At 55.4% G+C, this 21,936-nt stretch overlaps 1 protein-coding gene across 4 annotated transcripts; it reads left to right on the top strand.

The window, feature by feature from the left end:
- Positions 1-1,995: 1,995 nt before the first annotated feature.
- RNF121 (ring finger protein 121) lies at positions 1,996-20,320 on the top strand. Of its 4 annotated transcripts, none has more exons than XM_081327364.1 (9): positions 1,996-2,077; positions 8,160-8,197; positions 9,583-9,724; positions 11,086-11,240; positions 13,785-13,892; positions 14,475-14,595; positions 15,154-15,287; positions 17,545-17,646; positions 18,447-18,787. In XM_081327364.1, exons 1-9 carry the CDS (start codon positions 2,021-2,023, stop codon positions 18,565-18,567), a joined length of 978 nt encoding a protein of 325 aa, XP_081183490.1. In that variant the 5' UTR covers positions 1,996-2,020; the 3' UTR covers positions 18,568-18,787. The 4 variants fall into 4 exon arrangements, with proteins under 4 accessions (XP_081183490.1, XP_081183487.1, XP_081183488.1 ...); XM_081327361.1 differs by lacking the exon at positions 18,447-18,787 and adding an exon at positions 20,156-20,320 and having other exon boundaries at positions 2,036-2,077; positions 8,023-8,197; XM_081327362.1 differs by having other exon boundaries at positions 2,036-2,077; positions 8,023-8,197.
- The last annotated feature ends 1,616 nt before the right edge of the window (positions 20,321-21,936 follow it).

Below are 21,936 nucleotides of genomic sequence, written 5' to 3' on the forward strand. Positions count from 1 at the left end.
AGGGGCCATAGTTCCCTCATGCTGGCTCAGGAATTCTGGGAGTTGAAGTCCACAAGTCATAAAAGAGCCAAGGTTGCCTATTCCTGTCTTAGTCGAATAGGGCCCAGGCTCCAATAAGGCTCCGAGGCAGGAAGATCATTTAACTGCAATTTATTCAGAACGTTCTAATTAAAAAGGATTCACTCCCGCTTAAAATCCCTAGCTTACATTCCCTTCTATAGTTCTCACGTCAAAGAAAATGGTGGAGTTGATTGGATAGGATGAAAGCAGCCCGTTTTGCATAGCAAACCAGCTACAGGCAAGACGAACAAATTACACGTGTCTCCATTTAACTGACGTCTGATGAAAGAGGGGCATAAAACTTAAGGTGTTAACGTGGGAATAAAGTCCTAAGGTCGTTTGACGTTCACCAAGAGACAAGCCAGGTACCAATTAGTGCTAACGAGCTTTCTCCCATCAGAAGACAAACTGCGGACATCCCACGTCCTCTCTTGACCCTGGGGAGCAAAATCAGTTCTGATCTTTTCCGTTTAGGAATGTCAGAAGCTCATCAAGCGATGCAGCCATAGGAGGAAGAGTTGTCTACATCCCCCTGTGCAGTGCTTTGACAAACCCATATCCTCATTTTAAGAGAAAAATAAATCCAATTGAAATGCAAAATAGCCATGTTAGTTAGCAAGATTAACCATGCAGGGAGTCCTCAATTTACAGCAGCTCGCTTAGTGACCGTTCAAAGTTACAACAGCACTGGAAAAAAAAGCGAGTTATGACCTCTTTTCGTCCCTATGACCATCGCAGCATCCCCACGGTCACGTGATCAAACTTGCTCGGCAACTGACTCGTAGTTATGATGGTTGCTGGGTCACGTGATCCCCTTTTGCGCCCATTTGCCAAGCAAAGATCAGGGGTCTTCACACTTGGCCCTTTCGTGACTGGTGGGCTTCTGGGAGTTGGAGTCCACCAGTCGTCAAAGGGCCAAGTCTGTAGATCCCTGAGCAAAGTCAATGGGGAAGCCAGGTTCGTTTAACAACTGCAGTGGTTCGCTTAGCAACTCTGGCAAGACAGGTCGTAAAGGAGGGCAAGCTTCACTTAACAACAGTCTCGCTGAGCAACAAGAGATTTGGGGCTCAGTTGTGGTCGTAGGTCGAGGACTACCTGAACGACAAAGCCCATGAACTCTTTATTACAGGCAGTCCTCGACTTGCGGCCATTCATTCAGCCGCCGGCCCCAAGAAAAGGGCGAGGAGCACCCCTTCCCCCCCCCGATTTCCCCCTAAAGGGCGGCCGGGGGGATCTCGGGGACCAGGGCCGGCCCGCCCTTCCCGTTCAGCGCTACGAGGCTCCCATGCTCCTCAGCCGGGCCCCGGAACAGACGCGTGTCGGGCTCGGCCGCATCCCGACGACCGAGCCGCTCGCCCGAGGCCTCCCCGCCCCGGAGGGCCCCTGGACCGGAGGCCGCGTCACCTGCGAGGAGAACGAGACCACGCAGCGGATCTTCAACGGCGCCATCGGACTACAACGCCCATCGCCCCCGGCCGCGGCTTCGCTTTTCCCGCCAACCCCGACCTGACCCCTCCCCCCCGCTCCGGATAGGCCGACGCTCCGCTCGCCCTCTGACGTCATCGGCCTCCAGCCGGACCCGTCCGCCAATAGATCAGCCCCGGCCGAGGCCGCGGGGAATGCCGGGAGGCGTAGTTCTCTCCACTCGGTCCGGGGAGCGTCTCCCAATACCTCTTCCCTGGAAGCGGCGTCGAAAGCCGCCGCTCCCTTCGGAGCCCGCATCCTCCGAGCCGCGGCGTGTATTCCGGGAAGCGCCCCTCAGAGCCCGCTCCGCGGACCCGCCTCCCCCGGGCCTTCGCAATGGTTCCGTCCGAAGGGGAATGCGGCACTTGCTCGACGCTCCCTGGCCGCCGCCCGCCCTCCGCCGCCGCCTCCGAAGGCCGCCATTGGCCGAGCGGGAGCCGAGGGCGGTGATTGGTGGACGTCGGCGGAAGCGAGCTGGCGGCGAGGCGGGGGCAAGATGGCGGTGGTGGAAGTGGAGGTGGTGGGGGCGCCGCTGGAGCCCGGCGCCGAGGAGGTGAGTGGCCGGCGGGGCTCGGCCGGGGAGGCGGGAAAGAGGGCCGGTCCCCTTCCCCAACAGCCCTGCAAGGAGGGCCTCCCGCCGAGCCCGGCCGCCTGCCAGCTTGCCTAGAGCCTCCAGCGCCAGGGAGAGTCTACCCGAGCCAGCAAACGAGCCACTCCGGGTGGCTTTCTCCGGAGGAGACCCCCCGGTATCTAGGGCCAAGCACCCCTGGAGAAGCCCCTGGGGGGGGGTCTCTTGAGCGAGTCGTCCTCCCTGATGGCGGGTCCGAATCGGGACTTAGCCGGGCTCTCGTGGCGGGGAGTTCCGCGGTCCCTGCCGAGGCACGAGGCCGCCAAGGGTCTCTCAAGTGCGACAGCCTGAAGAGGGCTGGACTTCGACTCCCAGCGTTCCCAGCCAAGCTGCCCAAACCGGGACTTAGCTGGGCTCTCGTGGCGGGGAGTCCCGCCGTCCCTGCCCATGCAGGGTCCAGCTTGAGAAACGCTGTGCTGCTCACCGCGCGATCCCGTCCGTCGGCGGCCCTTCCTTCGCTCCCAGGTGTGGATTCATTTCCCAGCCTGACCTGGAGCTGCCATTCAGGCAGGAGTTCAACCGGGGAGAGATGCTCCTCCCGCCTGACTTCTCCCTTCCCTTCTTCGGCCGCCGAGAATCACCTGTCGGGGCATAAATTGAACCCTAAATTTAAAAAATTTGAAACTTTGCCCTGGAGCGTTGATGGAGGGTGACGTTTAAACCCCGCTGGTTTAAAAGAAGCAGTGGGGATGATGGACATTGAGCAGGTCTTGTGTGTGCGCGCGTGTGTGTGTGTGTGTGTGTGTGTGTCGGCCATGCTCTTTGACTTACGACCACAATTAAGCTCAGACTTTCTATTGCTAAGCGAGACGGTTCAGTGAGTTTTGCCTCCTTTTATCCACATTCCCTGCTACAGTTGTTAAGTGAATCACTGCAGCGGTTAAGTTAGTTACCCTGTCGCTAAGTGAAGCTGGCTCCCCCATTGACTTTGCTTGTTGGAAGGTCTTAATTTTGTCGTGAGTTACACAGCGACAGTAAAGATATTCGGTTCTAAGGTGGCAAAAGGTGACTCCGGGACGCCGCAACCGTCATAAATATGAGTCGGTTGCCCGGCTTCTGAATTTTGATCGCGTGGCCTCAGGGATGCTGCAGTGGTCACAAGTGTGAAAAATGGTTCTGAGGAGTCACATTTTGCAGTGATGCAAAATATGAAATAATAAAAACATAACACGCGAGAGTGTTCTAGGCCATCCCAGAAAGTTATATCGGTGGTCTCACCTGTCCCAAGAAGCCAGTCAAATCCTCCAAAACACAGGCGGTCCTCGGCGTAGGACCACAATCGAGACTAGAATTTCCGTTGCTAAGCGAGGCGGTCGTTAAGCAGCTCCTGCTTCCTTTGGTTGTCAGAAGGCAACCTGGAAGACGGCCAACGGTTGTCGCATGACTCTGGGCCGCTGCAGCTGTCATAAATACATACCGTTTGCCAAGGCGCCCAGATTTTGCGCGCATGACTTTTATGGATGCTGTGACAGTCATAAGTGTGAGGACCAGTTGGTCACTTTCACAGTGACGTCGTGAGTTTGAACAGTTGCTAAATGAACTGTTTTAAGTCGAGGACAGCTTGCTGCGGGGTTCTAAGGCACAATTAGCTATCCTGATTATATATGTATGTGTTTATTAAGCTTGCAATCTGCCCATCTTGCCCAGGGGTAGGCAACCTTGGCTCTTTTATGACTGGTGGACTTCAACTCCCAGAATTCCTGAGCCAGCCATGCTGAGGGGAAAGGGAGAGGTTTCCAAGCTGAGCCATGCTGGCTCAGGAATTCTGGGAGTTGAAGTCCACCACTCATGAAGGGGCCAAAGTTCCCCCATGCTGGCTGAGGAATTCTGGGAGTTGAAGTCCACCAGAAGAGCCAAGGTTGCCTACCCCTGAATTCTTGCCTAATTAGGGAGAGGAAGGAAGCGATGGAAGGTGAGGTTAGATGGGTGAAATAATAATAGGAGTACAGGGGTCCTTCTATACGGTGGGGGGGGAGAGGGGTGGACTCTGACAACTTTATGACCTGTGGATTTCAACTCCCAGAATTCCTGAGCCAGCCATGATAGCATTTTCCAATACTTGAAGGGCTGTCACAGGGAGGATTTATTCTCCAAAGCGCCTGAAGGCAGAACAAGAAGCAACGGATGGAAACTAACCAAGGAGAGAAGCAACCCGGAACTAAGGAGAAACTTCCTGGCAGTGAGGACAATTAACCAGTGGAACAGCTTTTCTCCAGAATTTGTGAGTGCTCCATCACTGGAGGTTTTCAAGAAGAGACTGGACAGCCACTTGTTTGAAATGGTGTACAGTCTTCTGCTTTGAGTAGGGGGTTGGGCTAGAAGACCTCCAGGGTCCCTTCCAGCCCTGGAATGGAATAGAATCTTGGAGGTCTTCTAGTCCAGCCCCCAGCTCAAGCAGGACCACCTTCACCATCTCAGATATGTGGCTGTCCAGTCTCTTCTTAAAAGCCTCCAGGGATGGATCACCCACCACTTCTGGTGGCAAGCTGTTCCACTGGTTAATTGTCCTCACTGTCAGGAAGTTTCTGCCTATGTTCTGGGTTCCAAACACCTGTGGAAACTCTTGGTCTGTTAAGTGGAGAAAAGGTTGAAAGCCAGTTATTGTGTGGCAATGATTGTGAGGGCTCTTTCTGGCCCCTCATCCTATCAGCAGGAGGAGGAGGAGGTGGAGGTGGAGGTCCACTCCCATCACCAGAACCTCCTCAGCCAATGGCTCAGGAGTGCTTTACACACCTTTGCAATCTTCTAAAGGATGACTCACCTGCATTTACTAGCGCTTCTCGCAGGGGTGTCAAGCTCGCAAGGTCACGTGACGTGTCGCAACGTATCGGGACTTTTTATCCATTGCCACCAATGGGGTGGGTGCAGTTTCGGCATGACGCATCCGGCCCCTGGGCCAGCAGCTTGACACCCCTGTGTTAGGGGGTGCCGGTGAAATCCTCACCTAGCAATTGCAGTCCCCTTGGAGATGCAAAACAGTTTCTTTCTAGTAGAATTATAGAACGACACCCTTGTAAGAGGGACCTTGGAGGTCCTCTAGTCCAACCCCTTGCTCAAGCAGAAGAGCCTATACCATTTCAGACAAACGGCTGTCCAATCCCTTCTTAAAAGCCTCCGGTGATAGCAAAGGATGTTTTGGGTCACAGGCAAAATAAGAGTTGATTAGCGTTTGTGAATAAAACAAAATGGGGTTTGAAACTTGATTTGTGACTCCGCGCCGCACGGAAGATGTTCTCGCTCGTTCTTCATGTGCTGGCAACAACCTTTGCACTATGCCTCACCAGCTGTTTGGAAGGACTGAGCAAGTGTAGTGGGGCTTATCTCTGAGTAGGTTACGCTGGAGGTCACAGGTGCTCCTGGTGCCTTTCCTCTGGGAAAGCCTTGAACCGCCAAGGATATTTCTGCAAGGATTTTTTCCCCCCAGTTTGAACTGGAGACCTGTTAACAAACTGGCTTCTGTGAGGCGCTTGGTGCTCTCTGAGCTGGGTGGTTTTCTTGCAGATACTTCATTACTCAGCTAGGTAAGATCGTCAGTGCTAGAAGGGGGGGGTTGCAGAGAGAGGAGAGGAGGAGGAGAATTTGGGGGGCGGTCTTTGATGCTCCCTGCTCTTGGTTGTTTTCTTGCAGAGGTCTCATTACCCAACTAAGGAACATCCCCAGCACTGAGGAGGTGAGCTAGCTCAGGGATAGGCAACCTCGCCTCTTTTATGACTTGTGGACTTCAACTCCCAGAATTCCTGAGCCAGCCACGCTGAGGGGAAAGGGAGAGGTTTCCAAGCTGAGCCATGCTGGCTCAGGAATTCTGGGAGTTGAAGTCCACAAGTCACGAAGGGGCCATAGTTCCCCCATGCCGGCTCAGGAATTCTGGGAGTTGAAGTCCACAAGTCACGAAGGGGCCATAGTTCCCCCATGTTGGCTCAGGAATTCTGGGAGTTGAAGTCCACGAGTCAAGAAGGGGCCACAGTTCCCCCATGCTGGCTGAGGAATTCTGGGAGTTGAAGTCCACGAGTCAAGAAGGGGCCACAGTTCCCCCATGCTGGCTGAGGAATTCTGGGAGTTGAAGTCCACGAGTCATGAAGGGGCCATAGTTCCCCCATGTTGGCTCAGGAATTCTGGGAGTTGAAGTCCACGAGTCAAGAAGGGGCCACAGTTCCCCCATGCTGGCTGAGGAATTCTGGGAGTTGAAGTCCACGAGTCACGAAGGGGCTAAAATTCCCCCATGCTGGCTCAGGAATTCTGGGAGTTGAAGTCCACGAGTCACGAAGGGGCCATAGTTCCCCCATGTTGGCTCAGGAATTCTGGGAGTTGAAGACTACGAGTCATGAAGGGGCCACAGTTCCCCCATGCTGGCTGAGGAATTCTGGGAGTTGAAGTCCACGAGTCACGAAGGGGCTAAAATTCCCCCATGCTGGCTCAGGAATTCTGGGAGTTGAAGTCCACGAGTCACGAAGGGGCCATAGTTCCCCCATGTTGGCTCAGGAATTCTGGGAGTTGAAGACTACGAGTCATGAAGGGGCCACAGTTCCCCCATGCTGGCTGAGGAATTCTGGGAGTTGAAGTCCACGAGTCAAGAAGGGGCCACAGTTCCCCCATGCTGGCTGAGGAATTCTGGGAGTTGAAGTCCACGAGTCACGAAGGGGCCATAGTTTCCCCCATGTTGGCTCAGGAATTCTGGGAGTTGAAGACTACGAGTCACGAAGGGGCTAAAATTCCCCCATGCTGGCTCAGGAATTCTGGGAGTTGAAGTCCACCAGTCATAAAAGAGCCAAGGTTGCCTACCCCTGATCTAGTTGGATCATGAAACTTCCACAAGAAAACCACCAAGTTCAGAGAGCACGAAGAACTCCACAGTCTTCGTTGGTTTCCTCCTCCTCCTCCTCGCCACAAACCCCTCTCCCTTCTAGCACTGATGAGGTTATCTAGTTGGGTCATGAAACGTCTGCAAGAAAACCAACCAGCTCCGCGAGAGCACTTGTTACCCCAGTTCAAACTGGGGGGAAAATAATTATACGCTCCTGGAGACACGAGGGCTTCCCACAGTTCCACCACAGATAAAAATATTCCCCTCTGTCCATAATCTTATCTTCTCTGCCCCAAAGAATTTACTGCCCCCTTTTCAATCCAGCCTCCCCCTGTGTCACACCTCTCTACGTGACACTTGTGTGTGGTTGTTAGCAGTCACATATTGCGGGGTGGGGAGGAAGCGTTTTGCTCCCGTACTCCTCAAGGCAGAGAAACGTGTGGGCTGCCCTGACAGGTTTCCTAAAAGGTGTCGTTGTGGTAAAAAGGAGTCCATTTATTCCAGAGGTTAACCGTTGGCCCTTCACAATATTGGAGACGGGAAAGGTCATTCTGTCCGTCATCCTGGCCATCTGCCTGCTGGCCATCTGCTCAGCAGTTGCAGATGTGTGCTAGGATAGTTGTCAGCTGCCCTCGCCTACCTGTGGGGCAGCCCTCACCTTAAGCATCAGCGTTGGCCTTGGAGTGAAACACTGACCAGCCGCCTTCAGAGGAGAGAGGAGGGGGGGTCTTCCCAGGGTCTTCTGACTTGCCCTGCGCTGGACGTGCTCTCAAGGGGGGCAAAAAGAAAAGTCCGGTGGCGCTCAGCAGAAGGAGAGCTGGCCGGTGCCACGTCACAATGCGGGTGGAATGTCTGCCCTTGGGAAGTTCTCCGAGGGGTTTGAAGATTGCTCGGCACTCGACTCGGAGGAGAGCCACAGCGTGTCCTGAGTGGCTGTGATGGCCACCTTGCAGGTAGCAAGGGGGGGGGGCCTTCACAGCTCTCCTAAGATCCACAGCACCCCATTAAGCCACCCCATGGCGGCTCTGGGCATATCTGATTGTGTGAATATAACCCTGGTTGTTTGTAGCGCTTCTCCGCTTCTGGATGCCGGTGGGCGCAAAGGGGGTTTGGAGAGCCCCTCTGCTTGAGGCCGCGGGACCTCCCCCCCCACCCGGCCCGAGGCGTCCCTTGGCTGCAGCCGCTCTCCTCTCTCGTTCTCTGCAGATTGACCTGTCACACCTGGACCCAGATGAGAGATGGAGGTGAGTGCAAGGCTGCCTTGAGGACACCCCTCTCTGCAGGCAGCTTCCACCCGTGGGGAAGCAGGAGGCGAGCGACCTTATCGTGCAAGGCCCACCTCCAGCTGATAGGTTTACTCACGGGGCTGGGATAGATGGCCTTGTGGGTGCCCCCACCCTGTGCTGGGGCCACTCAGCTTGTTGATTCTTGGGCCTTCCTGCTTTCTGGACTCAAGATTGGCCAATGTCGTTTGCTTCCCAGAGTGCCTTCCTTCCTTCCTTCCTTCCTTCCTTCCTTCCTTCCTTCCTTCCTTCCTTCCTTCCTTCCTTCCTTCCTCCCTCCCTCCCTCCCTCCCTCCCTCCCTCCCCCCATCCAGACTCAACAGCTGGCAGGGAAGGGGTGCTACTGGCTTTCCCTGGTTGTCTCTTTATTCCTTTAAAATCAGACCCTTTTCCCATCACAGCCATCCTGTGCCAAAACCCAGAAAGACCCTAACACTCCAATTTTATGTCCCCGTCCCCCCCCCCCAAAAATACCAAGCTTTAGCCTCCCGGAAGCCGGCCACCCACCATGATGAAAAACCACGATGATGCAGAAGAACCCACCATGTCTTCATCAAGACCATTTCCTGCCTTTCTGCATCAAGTTAAACTAGGTTAAAGTCAAGGTGGAGAGCGAGAGCTCCGTCAGGCGCCCTTCTGTCTGTAAAGATGTTTATGATGGCGATGACGAGAGCAGAGGAAAGAATTTGGCACGGTTGAGAAAGGGCGGCTTTAGATGATCACGGAGGCTGGGGCGAAATCCCCCAGGAGAGCCCCCCCCCTCCCCCAATGGGTGAGGCTGGGGGTGGGTCTGGATCTCCCCAGGCCGGCCCTTTCCGTGGTCAGCCCCAGCCCAGGTTGTGCCACGTCTTGACCTCTTGCCACCTTTCAAAATAACGGGACTCTGGGCTTCCCTGAACAAACATGCGGGTAAAATTAAGCTAGAGGTGACACCTGGTGCTCTAGTCTCAACCGTGGCCCCTTTAAGATGGGTGGACTTCAACTCCCAGAATTCCCCAGCCGGCTTGAGAAGATGGGAAGTCAGCATATCTTGGTCCAAAGTGCCTTAGGGAACCAGCTGCCTGCCTTCCTTCCTTCCTTCCTTCCTTCCTTCCTTCCTTCCTTCCTTCCTTCCTTCCTTCCTTCCTTTCTTTCTTTCTTTCTTTCTTTCTTTTTCTTTCTTTCTTTCTTTCTTTCTTTCTTTCTTTCTTTTTCTTCTTTCTTTCTTTCTTTCTTTCTTTCCTTTTTTTTCTTTCCTTTTTCTTTCGTCCTCTCTCTGTCTCTCTCTGGTTGGCAATATAATCAAGATGTAAAGAGTGTATCTGAACAGCTGTGCGAGAGGCTGACCTGCCCGGCTCTCCTTTCAGGATCGAGCACGCCCGGATGCACGCCAAGCACCGGGGCCACGAGGCCATGCACGCCGAGATGGTGCTCATCTTGATTGCCACGTTGGTCGTCGCCCAGCTGCTCCTGGTGCAGTGGAAACAGAGGCACCCTCGCTCCTACAACGTAAGGCAGCTCCTTCGGGGTCCCAGTCAAGGAGAACCTCTGTCGCTCGGGGGGAAATGAGGGGCCCTAGGGGGGTCTCAGGCAGCCGGGTGGTTTTCCTGCAGACGTTTCATGGCCCAACTAGGGAACCTCATCAGGGCTAGAAGGGGGGGGAGGAGGAGGAGGAGGGGAAGGAGGTGGAGGAAGGAGAAAAAGGAAAGTGGGGTCCTTGGTGCTCTCTGAGCTGGGTGGTTTTCTTGCAGACATTTCATGACCCAACTAGGGAACATCAGCAGTGCTAGAAGGGAGGGAGAAGAGGAAGGAAGGAAGGAAGGAAGGAAAGGAAGGAAGGAAGGAAGGAAGGAAGGAAGGAAGGAAGGAAGGAAGGAAGGAAGGAAGGAAGGAAGGAAGGACTGTGGGGTCTTTGGTGCTCTCTGAGCTGGGTGGTTTTCCTGCAGACATTTCATGACCCAACTAGGGAACATCATCAGTGCTAGAAGGGAGGAGGAGGAGGAGGAGGGGAAGGAAGGAAGAAACGAAGGAAGAAAGGAAGGAAGGAAGGAAGGAAGGAAGGAAGGAAGGAAGGAAGGAAGGAAGGAAGGAAGGAAGGAAGGAAGGAAGGAGAAAAAGGAAAGTGGGGTCCTTGGTGCTCTCTGAGCTGGGTGGTTTCCTTGCAGATGTTTCATGGCCCAACTAGGGAACCTCATCAGTGCTAGAAGGGAGGGGTGTGTGAGGAGGAGGGGAAGGAAGGAAGGAAGGAAGGACAGACCGTGGCATCCTTAGTGCTCTCTGAGCTTGTTAGTTTCCTTGCAGACGTTTCATGACCCAAGTAGGGAACATCATCAGTGCTAGAAGGGTGGGGGAGTGTCTCTGCAAGCAAGCTATCTGAATATAAAGAGAGAACGAACCCCACTTCATTCTAGCACTGATAACGTTCCCTAGTTGGGTCATGAAACGTCTGCAAGAAAACAAGCTCAGAGAGCAACAAGGACCCCACAGCCCTTCCTCCTCCTCCTCCTCCTCCTCCTCCTCCTCCTCAGGCCTACAAGGAAACCACCAAGGTCAGAGACCCCCGGGGACCCCACAGAGTGCCCTCTGCCAAGAATGCTTTCATTTGGACTCTTGCTGAATCAACCCCTGGCCTAAATAATAAGTGGCCCATCCAGTCTGAAACGTGGTTTGATGCTGGCCTGTGATGCTTTGCCAGCTGCTTGGGAAGGATTCAATTTCCAGCTCCTTTGCTGGAATTCCTTCAGGGTTGTCTGAAGGCGTCTGGGAAGCCGGGGATGGCGTTCGCACAGACGGGGATTCCCACCGAGACGCAGCTCTCCAGGCGGATTTTGGGCTGCCCCCCTCCCAAGCCCCCTCCCCTCTCGTTGCAGATGGTGACCCTCTTCCAGATGTGGGTCGTCCCCCTCTACTTCACAGTGAAGCTGCACTGGTGGCGGTTCCTGGGCATCTGGATCGTCTTCTCAGCCATCACGGCTTTCGTCACCTTCCGAGCAACTCGGAAGCCCCTCGTCCAGACCACCCCCAGGTGAGCCAGCGGGACCCTTGGGGGGAGGCCCCTCGTCTCCTGCAGGGGGCGCTTTCCTCTGCGGGGCTTCTTGGTGCGGGCAGGTGTCCTCGGAGGACGGTGAGGCCGGCGTCCTCCCCCAAAAGGGCCGGTGACGTCTGACCCTTCCACTTTGGGCCTGGGCTAAGTCAATCACCCTCCTTTGCTCACTGCCCGAGCAGCGTCAACACAAAGCAGCTGAAGGCTGAACGTGCTAATGGAATGCAGAAATTTCTGTTCTTAATCGGGACAGTTACGGGAACTTTGCCCCATCTTACGACCTTCCTTGCCACAGTTCTTAAGTGAATCACTGCAGTTGTTAAGTTAGCAACCCGGTTGTTATAAGTGACTCTGCCTTCCGCTTTGACTCTGCTTGTTAGAGGTCACAAAAAGGGGATCACGTGACCCGGGGGCGCTGCGACCGTCGTAAGTATGAACCCGTTACCACAGGGCCTGAATTTTGATCCTGTGACCCCGGGGATGCTTCAGTGGTCATAGCTGTGAAAAACGGTCATAAGTCCCTTTTCAGTGCCGTGGTAACTTAGAACGGTCACGAAACGAATTGTAAGTCAAGAACTACCTCCGATTATTAAATGTGCTAATGGAACAATGTGGACACGGTTTCCAAAAGGGCTAAAAGGGCGGAATTTACTCCTGCTGGTGTCGGAAAAGACGGGAGGGGCGCATTCTTCCATCCGGTGGCTGCTCTCTCTCGTGGCCATCGGAAGCGTGGCCGGTTGGACAAAAATGGCCACACTGCAGGATCTCAGCATCTGCAGCCTTGTGGGTATAAATCAGGGGTAGGCAACCTGGGCTCTTTCATGACTCCTGGACTTCAGCTCCCAGAATTCCTCAGCCAGCATGGTGGAAACTATGGTCCTTTCATGACTCCTGGACTTCAGCTCCCAGAATTCCTCAGCCAGCATGGTGGGAACTATGGTCCTTTCATGACTCCTGGACTTCAACTCCCAGAATTCCTCAGCCAGCATGGTGGGAACTATGGTCCTTTCATGACTCCTGGACTTCAGCTCCCAGAATTCCTCAGCCAGCATGGTGGGAACTATGGTCCTTTCATGACTCCTGGACTTCAACTCCCAGAATTCCTCAGCCAGCATGGTGGAAACTATGGTCCTTTCATGACTCCTGGACTTCAACTCCCAGAATTCCTCAGCCAGCATGGTGGAAACTATGGTCCTTTCATGACTCCTGGACTTCAGCTCCCAGAATTCCTCAGCCAGCATGGTGGGAACTATGGTCCTTTCATGACTCCTGGACTTCAGCTCCCAGAATTCCTCAGCCAGCATGGGGGAACTATGGTCCTTTCATGACTCCTGGACTTCAGCTCCCAGAATTCCTGAGCCAGCATGGCTCAGCTTGGAAACCTTTCCCCTCAGCACGGCTGGCTCAGGAATTCTGGGAGTTGAAGTCCACCAGTCGTAAAAGAGCCCAGGTTGCCTAGCCCTGGTATAATGGAGCTAGTCCTCCAGTTACGAGCATTCAAAGTTACAACAGCCCTGAAGAGAGGGAATTACGGCCGGCCCTCGCTCGTACAAAATTCTTACAGCCTCCTCAGGGTCGTGGGAGCGTCCCCAATTTGGGCGCTTGGCAACTGGCGTGAATTTATGACCGGTGCATTGTCGTGGGGGCACGTGATCCCGCTTGGGACCTTCCCAGCCAGACTTCTGACAGCCCCAGTGGGGAAGCCATCGTGCCTTAATGACCAGGTGATTCATTTTAACCAGGGGGGAAAAAGTTGATTGGGACGCTCGTGACTGTCTTGCTTACCGACGGAAAATCGGGTCCCTGTTGTGTTCCCAGCTTGAGGAACTCTCTAGCCAGGGAAACCCACAATGTTGGTTTATCTATTTCATCAGATTTGGAGACCTACTTAAGATCCTGAACTTTACACTGGGGATTACAGCTGGTTTTTGATGCCGTTCTGTAACTTCGGTGTCTACGGAAGAAAAAGGGGCAGTTTTCAGTTGGGATCCTGGTTTGTTTTTTGGCTGTCAAGGGGCAAATGGCGCGTATCCCTTTTCACGGGACGTTTATAGAGCTGTTTCGGGATACACTTGACTTGCAGGTGGTGACCTGGCTTTCTTTCAAAGGGGAAAGCTTTAGCTGCCGTCGAAATAACGGTGCCCTTCTTGGCTGTAGAACAGCGATGGCGAACCTTTCAGAGACCGGGTGCCCAAACTGCAACCCAAAACCCACTTATGTATCGCTGGGTGCCGGGTGGGCGTGGCCCACTGGGTGGGCGTGGCTGTGGTGGTCGTGGAAGATTGGGTGGGTGTGGCCACCTCAATGTCGCTCGTGGGGAGGGACACCTGGGGGGGGCAGCTGGTTGAAGAAGGACAGTTGCCACCTCCGAGGCGTGGCACGGGTGCCCACCGCGAGGGCTCTGAGTGCCGCCTCTGGCACCCGTGCCACGGGTTCCCCACACTGCTGTAGCACTTCAGGGTGGCAGAAGCAGAAACGCATCCTGATGGCGGCCTCCGTCTCTCTTCTCTTCCTTCCTGCAACTAGATTGGTGTACAAGTGGTTTCTCCTAATATACAAAATCAGCTACGCCACAGGCATCGTGGGCTACATGGCTGTCATGTTCACACTCTTTGGACTTAATTTATTATTCAGGTGAGAAAAATCCATCTTTCTCTCTCTCTCTCACACACACACACATACTTCAAATGTGTGGGGTTTTTCTGAGCTTGGGGTTTTTCTGGCAGACGTCTCGTTACCAAACTAGGAAATATCATCAGAGCTAGGAGGAGTGTGGTTGGCAGAGTGGAGGAGGAGGAGGACGGGGGGGGGGAGGTCCTTGGTGCTCTCTGAGCCTGGTGGGTTTCTTGCAGACATTTCATTACCAAACTAGATAGCCTCCTCAGTGCGAAGAGGGAGGAGGAGGAGAGCGCGCTGCTCTCTCCGCTTGCTGGTTTTCTTCCTAGATGCCTCGTTTCCAAACTAGGTAAACTCATCCGTGCTGGCACTAATTTAATAATTATAATTTGCACCACGAACAGTTGGGGGGGCTGTCTAGAAGACCCCTGACCCTCATCAGCACATAGCCCCACAGGCCCCCTCAGGGAAGGCAGAGATTCTTGTGGCCAAGGCAGGGCTTCTCGGAGTCCTGGGTTCGAAGCCTCTACAGCCCTGCCTTGAAAGCTGCCCAAAGGGTCCTAAAGCCCCTCTTCCCCCCGCCCCCCCCGCCCCCGGCAGAATTAAACCAGAAGACGGCATGGATTTTGGGATCTCCCTCCTGTTCTACGGCCTCTACTACGGAGTCCTGGAGCGCGACTTTGCGGAAATGTGTGCGGATTACATGGCCTCCACCATCGGGGTAAGAGCCTCAAAGGGGGGGGGCGTGTTTGGGCTGGGGTGCAGCTCCTGCAAGGGGGAGGGAGCGCTGGGGAGGGGCCTTGGCCTTCCCTGCCCCTGGGGACCCTCCCTCCCCTTTGCTCTGCCTGCCTTTCCCCCAGCCACGGCTCCCCTCCTCCGCCCGCTGGCCCTGCCCTGGCCCTGCCAAAGTAAGGAAAAATGGAAGCAAGGAAAAAGAGAAGGAAAGGAAGGGAAGGACTGGCTGGGGCATTCTGGGAGTTGAAGTCCACCTGGGGCCAAGCTGGAGAAGCTGAGGAGTGCAGAGGGACTTTGGCCACTGGGTGGCGCTGTGGCTCTTTCCCCTTCTCCAAAGCCCGTCCTGGAGATTTGGGGGAGGGGGGCTTGGAGGGGCAGGGCACCCTCTGTGCCCACCGCCTCGGAGGGGCTGAGGGAGGGTTCTCAGCCGTGGCTTATGGGACCCGCAGTCCCTCTCGTGCATTGGGGTGCTTCCCCGGGAGGGGGGGGCTGGCTCCCCCAGGGCCTCTTGCAAATCATCCCCCTCCCCCTCCCCCCGGGGCAGTTCTACAGCGCCTCTGGCATGCCCACCAAGCACCTGTCGGACAGCGTCTGCGCCGTCTGCGGGCAGCAGATCTTCGTGGACGTGAGCGAGGAGGGGATCATCGAGAACACCTACCGGCTCTCCTGCAACCACGTGTATCCTTCCGGGGGGGGGCAGCTCTTGGGGGCTGTGGCTGTGTTTGCCCACACTCCTCCCCCATGCACGGCACGTGCGCACACACACGGACCGCATGCCTGTCGCAGGGAGAGAGTCGGTCCGCTCTCCGGACTACAGGTGGTCCTCCTTTAGTGACCTTCGGCTCATTTAGTGACTTTTCAGAGTTACAGCAGGCGCTGGAAAAAAGCGACTCCGGACTGTTTTTCACAGCACACACACACACACACACACCCTCGGTCACGCGATCAAAACTGAGGCGTTTGTGCCAACTGACTCGTACTTACGACAGTCACGGTGTCCCTGGGAGGCTCATGCGATCCACTTTTGCAACCTGCTGACGCGCAAAGTCCCTGGGGGAAGCCGAACTCTGTGTGTGTGTGTGTGTGTGTTTTGTGTGTGTGTATGTGTTTTGTGTGTGTATGTGTGTGTGTGAGACTGACTGACTGACTGACTAACAACCACCCCGGACCATTCAGCCTGCAGCCCCACGGCTGAGCTCTTGCCCCACAGCTCGGGGCTGAGCGTGGCCACCAGTGGGCCGTGCTGGAGAGACCCCTGTCTGAGGGGCGGGCTGCTTCAGAGTCTCCCGGTGGCTCCTCCAGGGCGGGCACGCCCGTGTGTGTGTGTGTGTGTGTGTGTGTGCACGGGCTCCCCTCTGCCTCCGGGGCATGACCCAGCGCTTCCCCGGCTGAGCCTTCTGGGAACCCTCCCCCAGCCTGAAGGGGAAGCCACGGCCGTGACTCAGCCCCCTCCCGCAGGGGTTTCCTCTGACCTGGGGGGTGACTCCTGTGTCTGTGTATGTGTGTGTGTCAAAGGCGGGGTGACTCACCCGCCCCACCCCAGAGGGGAACCCCAGGTGGAAGAAAACAACAGCCCGGTTCCCAAGGAGGAGCCAGAGGGCGGGTGGTGCTCTACTTAACGGCCAGAGTCGGGCCCAGAATCTCTGCCGCTAAGCAAGGCAGTCATTGAGTGAGTTTTGCCCCACTTTACGACTTTCTTGCCACAGCTGTTCATGAATCACGGCAGTTGTTAGTCCAGGTAGGACTCAAGTTACGACAACAGTTGAGCCCAAACTGTCGCTAAGTGAAACATTTGTTCAACGCGTTTTGCCCCACCGTTGTTAAGTGAATCACTGCAGTCCTTAAGTGAGTAACCCGGTTGTTAAGTGAATCCGGCTTCCCCCATTGGCTTTGCTGGTCAGAAGGTCGCAGAAGGGGATCGTGTGACACACCCACCGGGAGGAGGCTGCGACCGTCATAAACACGAGTCAGTTGCCAAGCGTCCGAATTTGGGTCAGGTTGCAACGGAGGCTGCAACGGTCGTAAGTGTCAAAAACGGTCCCAAGTCACCTTTTTCAGCGCTGTTGTGACTTGGAATGGTCACTAAGAGAAATGTTATAAGTCGAGGACTCCCTGCAGTGCCCCTTCCCGTACTCTGGGCCGGGCCTTTGAAAGCAGATGCTGGCCATCCCCAATTTGGGCTCCACACCTGGGCCGACCTGTAGCACCCAGGTGGCTGGAGAGTATGGGAGTTGTAGTCCCCAGCCTGACCTGTGAGGGGTGCAGTGAAGCGATGGGCTTGGAAGGAGGGGAGGGGAGGCCGAGGGTCCCCTCCCTGCCCTGGAAGCGCCCCCCCCCCCCCGTGCCATTCGGGGCCAGGGCAGGGCCCTCTCCTCCCCACCCCCACCCCCAGTGCCCTTTGCCCTCACAGGCCCAGAATGCACAGCCTGTGACTCACGGCAGAGCAGTCACCCCCCACGGGCACCTGGGAGCCAGCCCAGCTCACTTCCAGGATGCCTCTTCGGCCTCCTCCTCCTCCTCCTCTGGGGTCACATCTAAAGAGACACCCCGGAGATCCTGAGCTGGAGGGCGGCGTTTGGCTTTGGCTAAAATTGCCCCTCCCAGTTAGGATGCCTCCCCAGAGAGATGGGGAGAATGTTGGATGGGGCTCCAGCCTTCGTTCACTAAGCGTGGGGGTCCCGGGTGCTCTCTGAGCCGGGCGCTTTCCTTGCAGACGTTTCACGACCCAGCTAGGGAGGGTGGTCAGTGCTAACGATAAGGACGATAGCCCTGATGGCGTTCCCTACTTGGGTCATGAAACGTCTGCAAGGAAACCGCCCCCCCCCTCAGAGACCCCCGGGGACCCCCACAGCTCAGCCCTGAGCTGCAGTGTTCTTTTCCCGTCAACGTCCGGCCTCTGCCTGCCTCGCCTGCTCCTTGACCGGCTGCCCTCCAGCTTTCACGAGTTCTGCATCCGGGGCTGGTGCATTGTGGGCAAGAAACAGACCTGTCCGTACTGCAAGGAGAAGGTGGACCTCAAGCGGATGTTCAGCAATCCGTATCCTTCATCGCTCTCCATTATAACAGACACACACACACCCCCGAGGGCTGGACTAGATGCTCTCCGTGTGCCTCCCAACCCTTATTTTCTCCCTTGTCTTTGGGGGGGCTGGCAGCTTGGTGGGCACTGAACGCATCTCCGTGCAAAGAGCTTCCGTGCAGGGCTGAGCCCGAGTGCGCTCACGTTTTCTCACGGCCTTCCTGGGTCTGCGGTCCCTTTTCTCACCCGGGGTGGACAAATGACCAAAGTTGAAGGTTAATTGCTCTGGCCCCGATGTGGGGCCTTGAGCCCTAGACCCAGAGGAGGGCATGCTGGGCTGTTGACCCCACCCTAGCCTCCTGGCTTCCCTTAACCCAGACCTGGGTCTTTTACACACACCCCCTCCCGTCCTTGGGCCACCCTACATAGATCGCTTTTATTTTGAAACCAGCTGCTTTTTTTCCCTTTCAATTTACATCCATGCCTATCACGTCCATAGCCCTGTTGATTCAGCCCTTCACAACAGCCCCACTTCCCCATGTGGCTCCTCGGGCAAAAAAAATTGCTTGCCCCACCTTAGAGAGGCGTGAACTGGCTTCAAAGACGCCGGAGAAGGTCTACATTCTGGCGGTTTGAGTCCCAGCACCGCGTGGCGGGGCGAGCTCCCGCTACTTGCCTCAGCTCCTGCCAAGCTAGCACTTCCAAAGAAGTTAAGTAGATGAGTAGGTGCCCCTTTGGTCGGCCACGAGTGACCGAGGGAAACCCGCGGGGACTCCCCAGCCCTTTTACCTTTCCTTGGCCTTAACTCCGGCTGGCAGCTGGGAGAGGCCGCACGTGATGTACGGGCAGCTGCTGGACTGGCTGCGCTACCTGGTGGCCTGGCAGCCGGTCATCATTGGACTGGTGCAAGGGATTAACTATATCCTGGGCCTGGAGTAGCCCCCCCCCGCTTCCTGCCCCAGAGCCAGAGCGCCCCTGGGGAGCCGGGGGGGGCCGAGACGCACGGCCAAGGACGCCTCTGGAGCCCCAGGAGAAACGTTCTCCACCACTTACCTCTCAGGACCCCGGCCTCGGGTCGGCTGCGCCCCAACCCCAGAGGGACGGACGGACGGACGCTACGCTCGAGAAGCACCGCCGAGGCCGGCTTCTGCTGCGTGTAGGATGGAAAGGAGAAATCTTTTTTTTTTTAGCAAGAAAGAAAAGAATTATTTTAACAAGGCTATCTTTTTATTCCTGGATGTTTCCCTTCCCATCCGGAAGTGCCCCTTTGTGCCAGGCCTGGTGGCACCGCAGGCCCCTCCCTCTCGGCCGCTTCTGGCTGGCCGGCCAGCTCAGGACACCCCCTCCCCCAGCGGAATGGAGGCCAGGCTGGACAGCCACCGTGGGGCAGAGGCCCCCGCCCTGTCTCAAGCTCCCCCAGCCCCATCGTCCCCAGCCTCTGATGCCAAACCGGAGGGGATCCTGTCCGCTCTCGGTTCTGGGTTTCCCCCCGTTTCTCCTGCCCTCCTTGGGCCTTCAGCAGGAGGGACCCCATCCTGATTTTGGGGCAGAGGCGCCTCTGCCTTCTGCACTCTTGAAATGTCTCTCGGTTCCCGGTCCGACCCGGGACTTCTGCCTGCCTGCCCGTTGGACCAGGCGAACTTTGGCAGTGGCAGCTCAAAGACGTGGGCAGCCGGTCGTCTTTCCCCTAAAGAAACCAACCTGCCAGATGGGGGAGGGGCCTCGGGGAGGGCATCGTCTCCTCTCCCTTCACTTCCCATCCTGGAAGGAAGCAACACCGTGCCGTGTTCGCCCCAACGTCGCTGAGGGGTCCTGCTCGGTCTGAGGATTGCTGGGTGGCCTCCCATCCTCACCCTTCTCTGGTTATTTTTAGGGCTTGGCGGTGTAGCGTTCGTTTCAACGAACAGCGGTGTCAATGCCGGGCAGGAAGGTAAACCCAGGGGTTGCTTTGGCACATTTTAGCCCCAGGAGGCGGGCGGAAGCGGGCACGGTGGCAGGTGGCCCTTGACCCAAGGGGGAGAGAGCACCTGGGTCTGCATCGGGAAGGTGGGCAGTGGGTAGAGCTCCTTTCCCTTCACCCCACGTGAGGGGCGGCGAGGGATGGCGAGCGGGCAGGCCCCCCTTGTGTGGAGGCTCCCGGAGCCCTTGCCAGGGGAAGACCTGACTGAGGACAGGCGCCAGGATCTCAAAGGCAGTCCAGAAGGTGGCTGCCCACCTCCTCCTAGGCACCTGCCAACATACTGGGGGCCTCCCCCCCAGGGAATGGGGGGCTTCTGTGGCTCGCCACCCAGAGGGCAAATTCAGAGCTGGGTCTCTGCCGCGTTGGGGGTCTCGCTTTCCCAGGCATCAGCCCCTGGTAGGGGGTGCTTTGCAGCAGGGGGGCACAGCCTCTCCCCGATCCCAAAGAAAAGGGGGGGAGGGTGGCCCTCCCTGGATCACCGGGAAAGGGGTGCAAGGGGAGGAAGGTGGGACGGTTGGCATCCCTCCAGATGTGTCCAGCACACACCTATACAATGCACCCACTCAGCTGTCTGTTGCAACATCAACAATTGCCTGGGCTGCTTGTGTGGCCTACTGCCAACGGGGATTTCTCTTGTGGACAAATCCTTAAAAAACTTGGAGCGCGGATGGATTTTTTTCTCTCCTCCCCCCCCCCCTTTGAAATAATGTGTAATAAATTCTGCTAAATTGCTGTTCCTGTTGTTTTTGCAAAGGCCTGGGGATTATTGTGGCTTTGGAAAATGTTCTTATCTGTCCGGTTGCCCAGCTCAACCAAGGGTTGTGAAAATCGAAGGAGAGAAAGAGAAGAGGGAGAGAAATTTGTCTTGGGGGGGTGGCCAAAAATGTGGAGATCCATCCGGGAGGATCTACAGAAGATCTTTGCAACGGATTTCAGAAACGTTTGGGGTCTTTTATAGGCCTCGGTTGGAGGGTTTCGGACTGGAATTTTTGCAAAGAGGCCGGATTTAAATAGATTTTTTATCTAAATAGGTTTTTAATGAAATGTTTCTCAATGTCAGCAAGTTTTAAGATGCGTGGAATTCAACTCCCAGAATTCCTAGGCAGCACAGCTGGCTAGGGAATTCTGGGAGTTGAAGTCCCCGTGTCTTAAAGTTGCTGATCTTAAGAAAACAGGAGTTTAATCTCTCTCTGCAGACTTTACCGAGATGTTTCCTGTTTCGCCCCAAATTCCTCTTAATTCAGGGCAGTTGCCATCTCGGCCTTCAGCGCCGATCGTTTCCGTTGCTCAAAATAGCACCCCACTTCTATAACCAGAAGATGATGCTGACCAATTTGGGGGAGCCCCAGGGGCTGTAGGAGAGCTGAAGGCTGAAGGAAACGGGGGGGGGAGACCCAGAGGTGGACGAAGGGTGGGAGCTTGGGAGGAGACAACCTCGAGTGCCAGATCTTTTTGCCAAAAAACCAAGAAAATAAATACATGAAAATTAAAATTGTCTTTGCATTTGAATAGTCCTCTTTGGACCCCCAGCCTGATCCTCCTGCCTGAACTGTATGCTGGGACACACTTCTTTCTTTCTTTTTCTTTTCTTTATTTCTTTCCTTTTTTCTTTCTTAGTTCCTCCTTTAGTGACTGAAGATACAATGCCATCGCAAAAAGTGACCTGCTTGGTTTTCACACTTATGACCATTAGAGCATCTTAATAATCAGACGCTTGGCAACTGGCGTGTACTTAATCCTGTTGGCCCTTTCCTTGGACTCTTAAAGATCAAACCTTTCCTGGCTTGCACAAGAGTCCTTCCCCGTAGTTGTGGAAACCAGCTCTGATCAACCCTCGCTTTATAGCACAACTTTAGGAATTCTGGGAGTTGAAGTCCACAAGTCTTAAAAGCTGCCAAATTTGGAGGGAGTGCTTTCCCCCCCCCCCCCCCCCCGGGGCTAAAAGTTTGCACGTCCGTTTCTGGGAACTTCGTTACCTCTGACTTAATTCGAAACCAAAACCGAAGTGTACTGAGAAAATGACATGAGAGTTTCAGATTGTTTGATTTGTGCACGTTGTGGGTTTCAGGTTGCTAATCTTGGCTACAATCCAGCTGAGAAAAAATTGCTGAGACTCTGGAAAGAAATGCAGAGAAGAGCAACCAGGAGAATTCAAGGCCTGGAGACAAAAATGTGTGAAGAACGGTTGCAGGAGCTGGGAATGGCCAGTCTGGAGAAAAGGGCGACAGGATAGCATCTTCCAATATTTGGGGGGGAGGGGGGCTGCCACAAACTAGAGGGGGTCAAGCTATTCTCCAAAGCGCCTGAAAAAGGCCGGAGAAGAAGCAACAGATGGAAACCCATCAAGG

The sequence above is a fragment of the Vipera berus genome (genome assembly GCF_964194415.1).
Source record: "Vipera berus genome assembly, chromosome: 4".
Classification (NCBI taxonomy): domain Eukaryota; kingdom Metazoa; phylum Chordata; class Lepidosauria; order Squamata; family Viperidae; genus Vipera; species Vipera berus.